This window comes from Dasypus novemcinctus, chromosome 18 (genome assembly GCF_030445035.2).
Source record: "Dasypus novemcinctus isolate mDasNov1 chromosome 18, mDasNov1.1.hap2, whole genome shotgun sequence".
NCBI lineage: Eukaryota > Metazoa > Chordata > Mammalia > Cingulata > Dasypodidae > Dasypus > Dasypus novemcinctus.
This window is the reverse complement of record NC_080690.1, coordinates 7,757,338-7,771,193: the sequence shown is the minus strand read 5'-3', so window position 1 is coordinate 7,771,193 and position 13,856 is coordinate 7,757,338. Positions and strand designations below refer to the sequence as shown.

The 13,856-nt window shown below is 37.8% G+C and overlaps 1 protein-coding gene across 2 annotated transcripts in view; it reads left to right on the top strand.

Annotated features, from left to right (window-relative positions):
* Positions 1–13,856, top strand: part of GAN (gigaxonin) — a 79,684-nt gene that overhangs the window by 28,310 nt on the left and 37,518 nt on the right. For both annotated transcript variants that reach the window (XM_004449490.4, XM_071209047.1), the window contains exons 2-5: positions 6,839–6,953; positions 9,299–9,649; positions 11,318–11,535; positions 11,737–11,858. In XM_004449490.4, the coding sequence (XP_004449547.1) occupies positions 6,839–6,953; positions 9,299–9,649; positions 11,318–11,535; positions 11,737–11,858 (806 nt within the window). The remainder of the gene's footprint in view (positions 1–6,838; positions 6,954–9,298; positions 9,650–11,317; positions 11,536–11,736; positions 11,859–13,856) is intronic.

Here is a 13,856-nt window from a genome sequence, read left to right as displayed (position 1 = left end):
TGCATTCGGTTCAGTTCATGGAATTCTCAGTGCTGTGTGGCAGAAGGTGATAGGAATGATGTGCAAGATGAGAAAACTCTGGAGGAAAAAAGGGAAAGCTAAGGAGAAAAATGTTTTGGGCTCGAGGAATGAGAAGGACAGTAGATTGGTAGAAAAATGAGGGTATGCTGAAGGAAAGAAATGCAAAACTAAAGAAATATTGAAATTTTAGTTGGGGAGATACAAAGACTAAAAAGGGAGAGTAAGACACATTTATGAAGTTACAGAATTAAAAAGGAATGGCAACTACCCAAGAAATGAAAGAAAGAAATAGAAGCTGTGAATGACTATAGGCTATGAAGGAAGATAATTTAAAAATAGATTAGAAGGAGCAGATGTGGCTGGAGCGGTTGAGCACCTGCTTCCCACATGGGAGGTCCCAGGTTTGGTTCCCAGTGCCTCCTAAAAAAACAAACAAACAACAAGCAAACAAATGAAAAAACCAACTCAGGGGAGCCGGCATGGCTCAGTGGTTGAGTGCCAGCTTCCCACATACAAGGTCCTGGATTCAATCTCCAGTCCTGGTACCTCAAAAAAAAAAAGATTTGAATGGCTCTTACAATCTCAGATTAGAAAAAAATAGAGATCTTTTTTTTCCCCCAACTTTCATTTTATTTCAGCTTAACGGACAGATGATCATCTAGCCTGTTGATACTCAAAAGGTATCCTGCAGACTGATCATGGTCTGCTAATTGTTTACCAGTCCAGAATAATGTCAATAGAAAAATAGAGAAGAGTTTAGAAACTCATAGCAATTTCAGAGTAATTTTATGTCTTTTTTTATTTCATTTTTCTAATAGTATATTTTTCTTATGTTTTAAAGTTTTAATATGTCTGTCTCCAGAATTAGCCAAATTTCTTTAATTTAAGATTATAAAGTCTAAAGAAGCCTGTCTTTTTTATTATTCCATGTACTTATCACTTTTATACTTATCCACTCCAGATGAAATATCCAGTTTATGAGTCAAAAAGCAAATACAGAAAGAAAATTTCACGTCTAAAAAGCATTCCTAAATATCAATATATACAGGGAGACAAAGAGCTATCTCAGTACTACCTTGCTGCAAAGCAGATGTGGCTCAGGCGACCGGGCTCCTGCCTACCACATGGGAGGTTCCTGGTTCAGATCCCAGTGCCTTCTAAAGAAGATAGAGAGCTTCCCTGGCCGGCAGGCATGGCAAGCTGACACAATAAGATTCACAAAAAGAAAAAGCATCATGAGAGACACAACAAAGCAGCGAGCAGAGGTTCCCAGTGCCTCCTAAAGAAGACAGTGAGCTGACGTGACAGGCAGGCGCAGTAAGCTGCACAACAAGATGATGCAACAAGAGACGTGGGGAGAAAAAAACATGAGAGGCACAACAAAACAGGGAACAGAAGGTGGCTCAGGCAATTGGGCACCTCCCTCCCACATCAGAGGTCCCAGGTTCAGTTTCCAGTGCCTCTAAAGAAACAAGGAAGACAAACAGATATAGCAAGTGAAAAACAAAGGGCAGGAGAAATAAATAATAAATCTTAAAAAAAAAAAATACCATGCTGCTGGAAAACTGTAACATCTTAAATTTCCATGTAAAAAAAAGATGAAAGGGGGAAAAATGTACTCTTTCAATGTCTTCATTTAGAAAAATTTTCCCATTGTGATATGAACAGGGTTGAAATTAAAAATTCCTAAAACTTTTAATAAATGTAAAAAAAAACTGCCACGAAACTTCAGCAGTATTTAAACAGTAATTTGAAACTGCTGAAATTACTCAGTACACAGATAAACATATCTTAAAGTTTTGGGTGACAAATTCCACCAGCTGAAATACTTTCACCAGTTATGTAATCAATTTGAACCAAAATACTGAAGACATGCCTGAGTCTCTTTTTAAGTAGCTTGTTGAATTGTTCACTATTATCAGTTTACTTCAGGATGATCATACCAATTTTAAAAACTTCTGGGGCAAACCTATCCAGAACCATTGTAATTCCAAAATGGCCACTTCAACTATCCATGGCCTTTAACAAAATCTAGAGGATGATCTTCATATCTGAGTAATTTGATCACCTTCTGCCCCACCAGAGGTGCCCTTGCTGGGAGTGCTGCTGCTTCATCCCAGGAGGAAGTTTTTGATACTTGGAATCATCCCCTTTTGCTTCTTTTCCCTCCCCTACAATCAGCCTCACTCCCCTCGGGTAGCATTCTTACCCGTTATATTACTTCTTTCTTGATTGAGAATTAACTGAAGTTTTTTCTTAGATCTTATAAAAGTGTCAGACATATAGATAAACCTAGGGTGCAGCAAGCAGGAATGAAATGCCTTTTAAATCAAAACCTTCAAAAGAAAATGTAGAGATAGAAATAGTAGATGTGAAAAGTAGGGAGAAGTCAAAATTGCCTAAGTATCTTCTCAGTACTTTCATATACTTTATATATTCCATCAATTTCATTTTCTGAAAGAATAATCTGCTAGAATCACCTACTGACTTCAGTTTAGAAGTATGAAGCCATTCTGATTCCTTTTCTTTCCTATGCACTTCTCTTTCTTCCCAGAAGTTAGTTAAGAATTGTTTTCTTCTTTCTGCATTCTTTTTTTTTTTTAAGATTTATTTATTTAATTCCCCCCCCCGGTTGTCTGTTCTGTGTCTATTTGCTGTGTCTTGTTTCTTTGTCCGCTGACGACAACAGCGGCACTGGAAGTGTGGGCGGCGCCATTACTGGGCAGGCTGCACTTTCTTTTGCACTGGGCGGCTCTCCCTACGGGGCGCACTCCTTGCGTGTGGGGCTCCCCCATGCAGGGGACACCCCTGTGTGGGGCGGCACTCCTTGTGCACATCAGCACTGCACATGGGCCAGCTCCACACAGGTCAAGGAGGCCTGGGGTTTGAACCGTGGACCTCCCATGTGGTAGACGGACACCCTAACCACTGGGCCAAGTCCGTTTCCCCTTCTTTCCGTATTCTGAAATGCCTGGAAGGTGTGCCTTGGAGTGGGTCTGTTTACATCCATGGCTATGGGCACTACTTTATAGTCTTCTCTCTCTCATTACTATTTTTTAAGATGTTCAACCTTCTGGATCAATCTTCCAGTTTTCTTAACTTAGCTCTCCTAATTTCTAGCTTTCTTTTTTTTTCTTCTCTTTTCTGGGAGATTTCCTTAACTTTTTATTTTGACCCTTTTATAACATTAAAAAAATTTTGGACAATTATTTAATTTTTGTTGTTCTCAGAGTGCCCTTTTATAGTATCCTATTCTGTTTTCGTGGGTACAGTATCCTCTCTTCTCTCTGGGAATATTAGCAAGAGGTTTTCTTTGTTTTGATTTTTATCTTTTCTCTTTCTCAGATATCTAGTGATTCCTGTTTGCTCAGTTGTAAGAATGGGGATCTAAAACATCAGTGTTTCTTAATCAGTATGCAAGAAAAAAAAAAAAGAAGCATTGCAGGAGTGTGAAGATATTGATGGCATCAGCCCACAGTGACTAGGTAGCATCTGAGGAAGCTGTGGCCCTGGTCTAGCCTCAGACCTACAGTCAGCCTCACCTGTTTATCCCAGAATAATACTATATTTTCTGCATGTGGTGTGACATCAAAAGTGCTGCTCCAAAAGGTATTGGATGCTTGGAGCCTCTAGGATTGGTGTGTTACTGTGAGTTTCACTGTAACATGATCAAGCTGTCTTTTTCTTAGGGTAGATATCTACATTTTTAGGTCTTTCCTCTTGGGCTAACCAAATTTCCCAGAAAAGTCTTCCAGTTTCTTGCCTGGAGGATATAGGTCTGGCTTCCAGCATTTTAGAAGTGAAGTTGGGAAATAAATTCTGAAGACTGGTGATCTCAGCATTCAGTATGTAAACACTTACTTGTTGTCCTGCTTTTGGTATGTAGTATACCCATGCACAAATGTGTGCCATGTCTTCCGGTCTAAAGCCCTTCCATCTTTTTTTTTTTTAAGATTTATTTTTTATTTATTTCTCTGCCCTTCCCCCACCCCCTCAGGTGTCTGCTCTCTGTGTCCATCCATTCACAGTGTGTTCTTCTGTGACCCCTTCTATCCTTATCAGAGGCTCTGGGAATCTGCGGTGGCTTTTTTTGTCGCGTCATCTTGTGTCAGCTCTCCGTGTGTGCGGCGCCATTCTTGGACAGGCTGCACTTTCTTTCGTGCTAGGCGGCTCTCCTTATGGGGTGCACTCCTTGTGCATGGGGCTCCCCTATGCCGGGGACACCCCTGTGTAGCAGGGCACTCCTTGCGCATATCAGCACTGCGCGTGGGCCAGCTCCACACAGGTCAAGGAGGCCCAGAGTTTGAACCGCGGACCTCCCATGTGGTAGATGGACGCCCCAACCACTGGGCCAAGTCCGCTTCCCAAGCCCTTCAATCTTTTTTTTTTTTTTTAATTTTTTTTTTCTCTCCCCATCCCCCTCCCCCCAGTTGTCTGCTCTCTGTGTCCATTTGCTGTGTGTTCTTCTGTGACCGTGTCTATCCTTATCAGCGGCACCGGGAACCTGTGTTTCTTTTTGTTGCATCATCTTGCTGTGTCAGCTCTCCGTGTGTGCGGTGCCATTCTTGGGCAGACTGCACTTTTCTTTTGCGCTGGGCAGCTCTCCTTACAGGGCGCACTCCTTGCGCGTGGGGCTCCCCTACGCAGGGACACCCCTGCATGGCACGGCACTCCTCGCACGCATCAGCACTGCGTGTAGGCCAGCGCCACACGGGTCAAGGAGGCCCGGGGTTTGAACCATGGACCTCCCATATGGTAGATGGATGCCCTATCCATTGGGCCAATTCTGCTTCCCTACCCTTCAATCTTATACTCTTCAGAGTGTAAGTGCTTATCTTCCACTAGGGTTTGGGAGAGCCTTACTGAGCTGTGCAGTGAAGTTATAGATATACAGTAAAGGAGGATCTGGGAATTCAGCTGTTTCTTAAGACTTTGTCAGTCAGATCTTCTATTTTTAGCTCATCTTTCACCCCTACTTCCACAGCTACCTCAGTCAATTGCTGAGAGTTCTTAGGTACAAATTATTTTGTGTCTTGCTTTCCTCACTGTTGTATTAGGATTAAGCATCTCCAGATCTTCCAAGTCTGTTATTCCTGTCTGTTGTCTAGGTTATGAAATTTTGTTAATATTGTTTCTTGTTCTCTTTTTAGTCCATCTATCAAAAGTCTGATTTTCTATTGACTTTGTTAGAAAAGTCTGAATACAAAGGATGAATTTAAATGTTTAGTTTCTAAAATGTTCTACCTTAACATTAGGTATTTTATTAAAATAAAAATAGATGTGTGTTACTACTTTTCTACTAGCATTCTTTGGTGTGCTTTTCTTAGATAGCTTGATTATTAGTTAGCAGTTAACATGATACCATCGGTGAAATTTAGCAGATTTATAATTCATATCAGCAGCATATTTCAAAGTTGCTTTTAAAATTTAACTTAAATTAAAAATAAAAACTTTAAACTTTCTTAGTTTAAACCTTTTAGACCTTGGGTAATGTAAGAGTTCTTAAGCAATACACAAAAAGCATTAACAATGAAGAATTGTTCATCAAAGTGTTTATCACCTTAAAAAGTGTAAAGTTTGCCAAAGGAATAGTATTAAGAATATGTAAAGAATTCCTATACCTCAATAGGAGGAGGACAATGAACTCAATTTAAAAAATGAGAGGAGCGGATGTAGCTCAATGGTTTGAGCCACCTGCCTCCCATGTACGATACAAAGTCCTGGGTTCAATACCCTATACCTCCTTTAAAAAAAAAAAAATAGCAATACACTTGAACTGACTAGGTGTTTCCCAGAAAAGGAGATGCAAGTGGCCACAAACACATAAAGAGATGTTCAATACCTTGGCAATAAAGGAAATACAGATCATACAGCAATGTAATACTATATTTCACCTATTTGGCAAAAATGAAGAGGTTTGAAGATTCAGATGTCATTGAGTTTGTGGATCCATAGATGCTCTTACTCATTGCAGAAGAGGCTAAAAACTGGTCCAACTGCTTTGGAGAACAAGTTAGTATCACCTTCCAAAAATGGAATATTTCCTTTCCAAGGAGGTATAACCAAGACATTTTTTTACACAGTACAAAAGAAGACATACAAGAATAGTCATTGTGATACTGTTCACGATAGCAAAAACCTGGAAAAATCTCAGGCCCATCTGCAAGAATATGGAATCTTATACAATAGTTTAAAAAAAAAAAAAAAGCCAGTGAGATGTGCAACAGTGTGGATGATTCTTAGCAAGATAATATTAAATGAAAAAGTCAGCACTAAAAGGTGGCATACAGCATGAAAGAAACACTTTTTTATAAAACTAAAAACAAAAAGTATTTCATGGGTACAGTAATAAGAAAGCAGGAGAAGACTGCACATGGGATTAGGACAACAGTTATCTTAGATGGGGGGAGGCTGAGGAATGGTTTGGTAGGGAGGACCATTTGGTTAGAAGCAGGGTATTTTCAAGGCCCTAGCTTTTTGTTTTGGGTGATAAGTTTGTTAAGTCCTTATTATATTATCAAAAATAATTAGGTAATCAAATATGAGAGGGGAGAAAAAGGCCTAAAAGGGATGGGATTTCCAGAGTGAAATAAGAGATTGAATCTGTTTTGTTTTGTTTTTTGAGAAGTAGTAGTTTAAATTCTGGAACAAATGTTTTGTAGTTAAAAATTATAAAAAATATATTGATCTAAAATTCAATTTCTAGGTGGGGATTCATACACTATAAGTGCCATATACTTTAGAGTATTTAGTGTATAAATATCTGTAGCTATTTAAGTTCTTTCATAGAAATTTTACATTTTTTTCCCTTTCTTAGGACAAAGTTAAACTATAATCCTCCAAAAGATGATGGATCAACTTATAAGATTGAACTTGAAGGGATATCGGTAATGGTTATGAGAGAGATCCTGGATTACATCTTCAGTGGGCAGGTATGATGAGAAACAAAGGAAGGACGCGCTAAGTAGAGACTTCTCAAGCTCAGGGTGAGGGTCTCCTTTCATCCATTATATGACAAAGTAACTCAGTTACTGTCATCTGTCATCTTCATCCTGTGTCATTGTGTGCTTGGCTGTTGTCTCCTGCTGACAGTGGCACCCCAAATGCATTCTTCTGGTGTCTTTTTCTTAAAAGAGAAGCAGGCTAAGTAAGATCTTAGACCCGAATCCCAGGTTTTGTAGCTCTAGCACCCAGCGTGAGCTTTGAATATGGGATCTCCCCTCACTGCTCTCTTTTTGGTTTGGGTTTTTAAGTTTTGCATCCCATCTTGCTCTGTACCCATAGTAATTGTGGAACCTAGAACAAGTCTCCATGGCCTGGAGCTTCCTTGGACTTCGGGGTTTACTTTGTAGAACTAGAGTTCCCTGTAGCTCATTCCCAAGTAAGGGGATCCATGCAAATGACAGGGCACCCTCACTAGTACCAGCACCCTCTCCTACCCCCATTCTTTCTTCCAGATTTTCCTTCACTCCTTATACCTACTTACATTTCTGGGGACTTATTGATACCCAGGGAAGAAAGTGATACAGAATTAGACTTCTTCCCTTTGCTCTCCTTCTACCCTCTACTTATTATATGATCTAAAGTATTGCATGAGGACTCGTAAGAAAAATCCTAGGTGTTAACAAAATCTTAAGCATGGATTGGGGCTAATTTTACACCAGGGAGAAAGAGGTTAGTGTATTTTACATTTGGTTTTTTAGGAATGTGCTTGATCTCTATTTTTGAGATCTTATTTCCTACTCTCTCCTTTATTCCTTCTTCATTCTTCTTGTTTTTCCGTTTCTATTTTGTAAGGGCTAGTTCTCTTATGTATTTTCTAAGTATTCTGAGTTATATTGCTTACTTTCCCTAAATGTTTTCATTCTGTCTGGAGTCAAACTTGGTGATTATTATCCTTTTTGAAGATTTTGGTAATGCTAGGTGGTGGGTGTATGGGTGTAAGGGTATGTGTATGTGTATGATTGTTGAAATAAATGAATTTAAATTAATTTGGGGACTGCCCTTAACATAACTGGAGATATTCTAGTATTACCTCACCAGGCTTTGGACCAACCTCTTGTCTAACTTGTAAAATCAATTCAGCAGTGATTAATGTAATATTATAAGAACATATTCATGTTCAGGCTTGTATTTGACACTTAAAACCTTGTTTACAGATTGACTTCTTTTGTTTCCAATTTAAATGTAAAACCACAGTTGCAGCATATGTTATAATAATCCCCTGAATTGGTGGTATAGTTTTATTGTGAAGCAGTTTGGTGTTTTTTCATATGCCTATATTTGAACAGTCTATAGCTATCTGCTCTTTTTTGGTTAAATTTAATGTCATATTTTTTAAAAACAAGTTTCTCCTTATTTGTGGCTTATTCAATATACTTCTTTCTACACTTTTGTTGCCCAGTTTCTAAGGTGACTGGCAATTTTACTTTAGGTTTGTATATGTGAGAAAAATGGTAAAAATCTTTTTGGCTCTACTATCCAAGAAATCTCTTCTTTATATTTCTGAATGTAGGTTAAGTACCCATTGTTGGGGCGAGAGCCTGGACTTCTTATAATTGTGAAATATATTGTAGGCCGATTTCTTTACGTTATCTCCCTGTTTTATGGAAAAAAACATTAAGTGGGTAGAGGAAAAAGCACCAAGAAAATTGAAGAAAAGTAAGGAGAAGGAAACGTTCAAAATGAGAGGAAAAAAAATCCATTGTTAGGGATTTATTTCAAAAAGTAGTTTTAAGACCAGATTGTACCTAGGACTTTGTGCACAGTGTTTTGGTGTTCAAAATGAGGCTTCTGAGGCAACATAGACCCTCTCTGTTCAAAGGGCTTACACTCAGTTCACCAAACCATTCTTTTACCAAGGCAGAGAAGTGAATTTAAAGTATTTGGAGGCAAGAATTCCAATAGTGCTAGTATTTAAAGAAACCATCCTTTGTTTCCCATAGAATTCAGAACCACACATTTCCCAAGCATTTCAGCCATCCAGGGTTCTATCAGTTAGAAGTGAGCAGCATGACCACGTTAGAGCCAGGGAGTGGACCAGTGTACTCTGCTCAGGCATGCACTGCTTAAGCGGACACTGCGTGTGTCATTCACAGGATCTTTGGTGCCCTCAGACTCTTGAAAAACCTGATTCGGTCAAACCATGCACAGTTGCCAATGTTCACTCATCTTTGACCTATAAAAATGGAAGTTTCATGTGGTCAACCTAATAGATCTGTGGTTTGGGTTTTAAATATTTAAATTCAAATATGAAATACTTGTGATATTCCTGCAGATCAGACTAAATGAAGATACAATCCAAGATGTTGTACAGGCAGCAGATCTGCTACTGCTAACAGATCTTAAGACTCTGTGCTGTGAGTTTTTGGAAGGCTGTATTGCTGCCGAGAACTGCATTGGGATCCGTGACTTTGCACTGCATTACTGCCTCCATCACGTACATTACCTTGCTACGGAATACCTGGAAACTCATTTCCGAGATGTCAGCAGTACAGAAGAATTCCTAGAACTGAATCCTCAAAAGCTTAAAGAAGTGATTTCTCTTGAGAAATTAAATGTTGGCAATGAAAGATATGTATTCGAGGCAGTAATTCGATGGATAGCACATGATTCAGAAATAAGAAAGGTACCTATAGTTTATAACACAGTCAAATTTTGTCTTTATTTTAAAATGTAAATGATAAATGTTTTATCTTTCTATTTCAACTTGACTTAAAAGGTTGTGACCTCAAAAGTATTTGTAAAATGTCTCCCCTAAAATCATTAAAGAGGTTAATTTTCTAGCCCATTCCACAAAAACCTATTTAACTCCTAATATATCAGCTAAAATATGGATGCTTATAAGGATCATGCTATCCTTCAAACATTGTTTTTAATGGAGAAATGCATTCTACCTTTAAACTGGGGATTATAGAAATGCAGTGCCCCCACCCTTACTTTTAGCACCCTTTTGGGCTAATTCCTTCGGGGATTCTGATGCAGATGGCAGGCGAGAGGGTGGCAGATGAAGCTCTAGCAGAGGGGTAAAGGAGCCTTCATCCTGAGGAGCTTCCCGGAGTGGGCGGTCCCCTAGAGTAAACACCAGCAGGAGAGCAGGGTGGAGCAGGAGAGCCCTCTGGAGTTTTTGTGGCAGTGCAGTTAGTTCCAAAGGGAGATTCCTAGGAGTGACAACCTGGGAAGGAAGGGTCTTAGAGAATGTGAGGTTTTAGACCCAAATTGTTGATACATTGGGGAAGGAAGTAAAATCACAACACTTTGTTTTTAAATCTAATATTTATAAATAATGGACTAGCTACGGTTTCTGTATTCAGAATACTTATTCTATTAGGTTTTTATTCTTGGTAACTATTGATTGATGTTTTAATGATTATCTTGTAAATTTTTTTTTATACTTCTGTAAGCCTGTGAGTATATACATTTGGAAGTCACCTTTGTAGTCTTAGCAGAGTAAGCTGAATATTCTGTTTTCCGTGTGAGTTGGGGAAACATTGCTCTTCAGGTACTTCTTCCTTGAACTTCTTGCCTTAAAGTCAGTTTGTTGCTAGGGAAACAAGAGGCAGCTCTTTCCCTTTGGTTAATCTGAACTTTATGCTAAGAACTGGTTGGCTCTTATTACTTAGAATGTAAGAGTATATCTTTAAAAAATAGCTATTTTGATACCAAGAAAAATTTCCTAAATATACCAGTTAATAAATAGTGATTAAAGAGTTTTGCCTTATAGATGTAAAATCCTCTAGTTGGTGCAAATTGAGTAGCAGATTGTATAGTTTCTATTATACATGTTAGATATTTTTGAACAGAAATTATAGCAGAAATGACTATATAGTACTCTGGATTATTTTGAACTTTGGCTTTCCTAATATTCCTCTTGTAATTTTAACATGGAAGCATTTAAATTCTCTAAATTTACCATATTGTACTGAGATATTACTATACATATTTGTATAAATGTGATTTAACCCACAGCCCACCCAAATACTTGAAATAAAGCAAAGGCTTTATTTGTGGGAATGCTTTAGGGTATGAAGAAAGCTGCTTAAAACTTTGCAGTGATAGATTAAATATAAATCCAAACTCATGATTTTTAAAAATTAAACTTTTATTTATCAAGGCTATGGGAAGTAGAAGGGTAAGGGATCAGTGAAGCATATTCGAGAAATACTGGCACTTATTACTTGTTTGTTAATAATCTGACTTTGAGCAATTTTAGTTTTCCGTGAGTGGGAGAATATATGTTCTAAAGATCTGTTTCATTCTCCGTTTTTCCTCTTCATCCTTTCTTCTCTGTCCTCAGGTCCACATGAAGGATGTTATGTCAGCACTGTGGGTCTCCGGGTTAGACTCCAGCTATTTACGGGAACAGATGCTGAATGAACCATTGGTACGAGAAATTGTCAAAGAGTGCAGCAATATACCACTCAGCCAACCACAGCAAGGAGAGGCAATGCTAGCAAATTTCAAACCCCGGGGTTATTCTGAGTGTATTGTAACTGTTGGTGGAGAAGAAAGAGTGTAAGTATGGGAGTGAGTTGCTTGAAAATTGATGTAAGAGAAGAAATATTTCCCTGTCAACAAAAATTCATAGTACTTTTTGGTATCTAGAGTATAATAGCAATCAGTTTTTAAAATCTTTTATTATACATTCTTTACTGGCAATAAAATTAGTAATAGTTATTATGTGCAGAACTGCTAATCAGTTATTTATTTCCTTAGTTCACGGAAACCAACAGCGGCGATGCGATGTATGTGCCCTCTTTACGATCCTAACAGGCAGCTTTGGATTGAACTGGCCCCTTTAAGCAAGCCAAGAATTAACCACGGGGTTCTCTCAGCAGGTAACGTTCTGTGGTAAATTTTACTTAAGCACAAGATCAAGTCATGTAATTTCAGGGTTGTACAGTATGCAGCAGAACCTTTTAAAGATACATTTTTTCTTATCGCTACGTGATGACATTTTCCATGTCTAGACCACATGTCTAGCTTTTCAAGACTGTGGTAAGGGAAAGAGTGTTTTATATCAGTTGTTGTTGCTCCCAAATCTTTAATATATAGTTATTTTTAAGGATTTAATAATGGAACATTTACCTGATGACTTAAACTGATAGAAGAGCAAAAGTCAGTGATTCTTACCATCAGTTAACTGAATAGACTTACCTGGAACACAAAATTTCTTTGAGCCGTGATATTCCCATCTTTGAAATTCATGCAACTTAGAATTAGAATATGTAGCTATTTCAAAAATAAAAGTGCTATGCAAAAGCAGGCATTTCATATGAGACTTTACAAACTATTGCTTAAATTAGTAATGGCTTAAAATTAGTTATTACAGACAGTATCTTTTACTTGACCTTTCCAAGTTTGAAAATGGCACCTCATTATTGAGGCGCTCACGTGATGAGAGGGAAGATTGTCATTGGTGCCTCCCCACTGTTCACTGGTTTTCTCTTCACCTTGGTCCTGCCCTTCGATTCACCCCAAAAAGGCCATTTCATTTGATTCTGGTGATTGTCAGCAGTTCTCCTGGAATCCTTCTTGTTTAAGTTTTTTTGCCTGCCCACTAACATTACCTTTTAAATTGTGAAAACTGCCACATCTCATCCAGGACTACACCATATGATGGAAATGGCTAACACTATGCTGTATTATGAAGATGGACTCATTTTGTGGGTTCCAACATTTTTTAAGGGAGTGCCAGTAATAAAGGCTGGACAGAATGGTGTGGGCAACAGGATATGGATCAAGATTCCCTGTTCTGTATTCTCAGAATTAGCTCCCTTAGATTTTCCTCCCATGACATTATACATCGTCATAATTTTCACCCATGCAAATCTGTCACAGGTTTCTATGTCACTAATTTTCAAAGCTTTTTTTTTTTTAACGGTTGCCTTTGAAGTTAAGCATACATTCTTCAGTTGTCAAACTCATCAGTATATTTATTCTCCTTCAGGACAGCTTAACTGCATCTTTTCATGTACTACAGTCTTACTGTAATTTATAAATAAATAAATTTTTATATATATGCAATCAATATAGGTTATATATGTATGTTTTTAAATGTATATAAATAGAGACAGAAAGTTCATTTATATTAACTCCCATATTTACCATTTTCTTCGTTCTTCTCTCTCACACCTCATACCTTTAATGTGGATCTTCTGGTTACAAACTCTCAAATTTGTCTAAAAGTGTCATTAATTTTGTCTTGTTTATTAAAGGAATTTTTTTGCTAGGTATAGAATTCTAGGCTATATTTATTTTTTTCAGCTCATTGAAGTCTTTCTACTGACTTATGGCTTTCATTGTTAAGTCAGTTGTCAGTCTAAAATCGCCCTTTTCTCTCTGGGCTGTATTTAAGATTTCTTTTTTGTCTTTGTTTTTCTGCTATTTCACCCTACTGTGTTTAGGTCTGCATTTTAAAAAAATTTTTTATCATATTTTGAAATTATTGGGCTTGTTGTCTTTGTAGCTTGGCCTTCCATCACTTCTGGTAAACTCTTTTCCATTCTTCAAGTATTGCCTCTGTTCTAGTTTTCCTTCTCTCTCTGCATTTATCTAGACTTTTTTTACTCTATCCTCTGCCTGCCTTCTTTTGGGTTATTTTTCATCTTTTGTGTCTTCATGCTGCGCTCTATAATTTCTTTTGATTTGTCTTCCTTTTAATGAATTTTCTCTTTAACTGACACAAATCTACTATTGAATCCATTCATTAAATTATTCATTTTATCCGTTTTTTCCCTTTTTTAATTTCTAGAAGTTTTTTTAATTTTAAATCCAGAGAGTCTAGTTTCTTTGTATGCCTGATTATCTTTGGCTGAGTGTTGGTTGTTTTATTA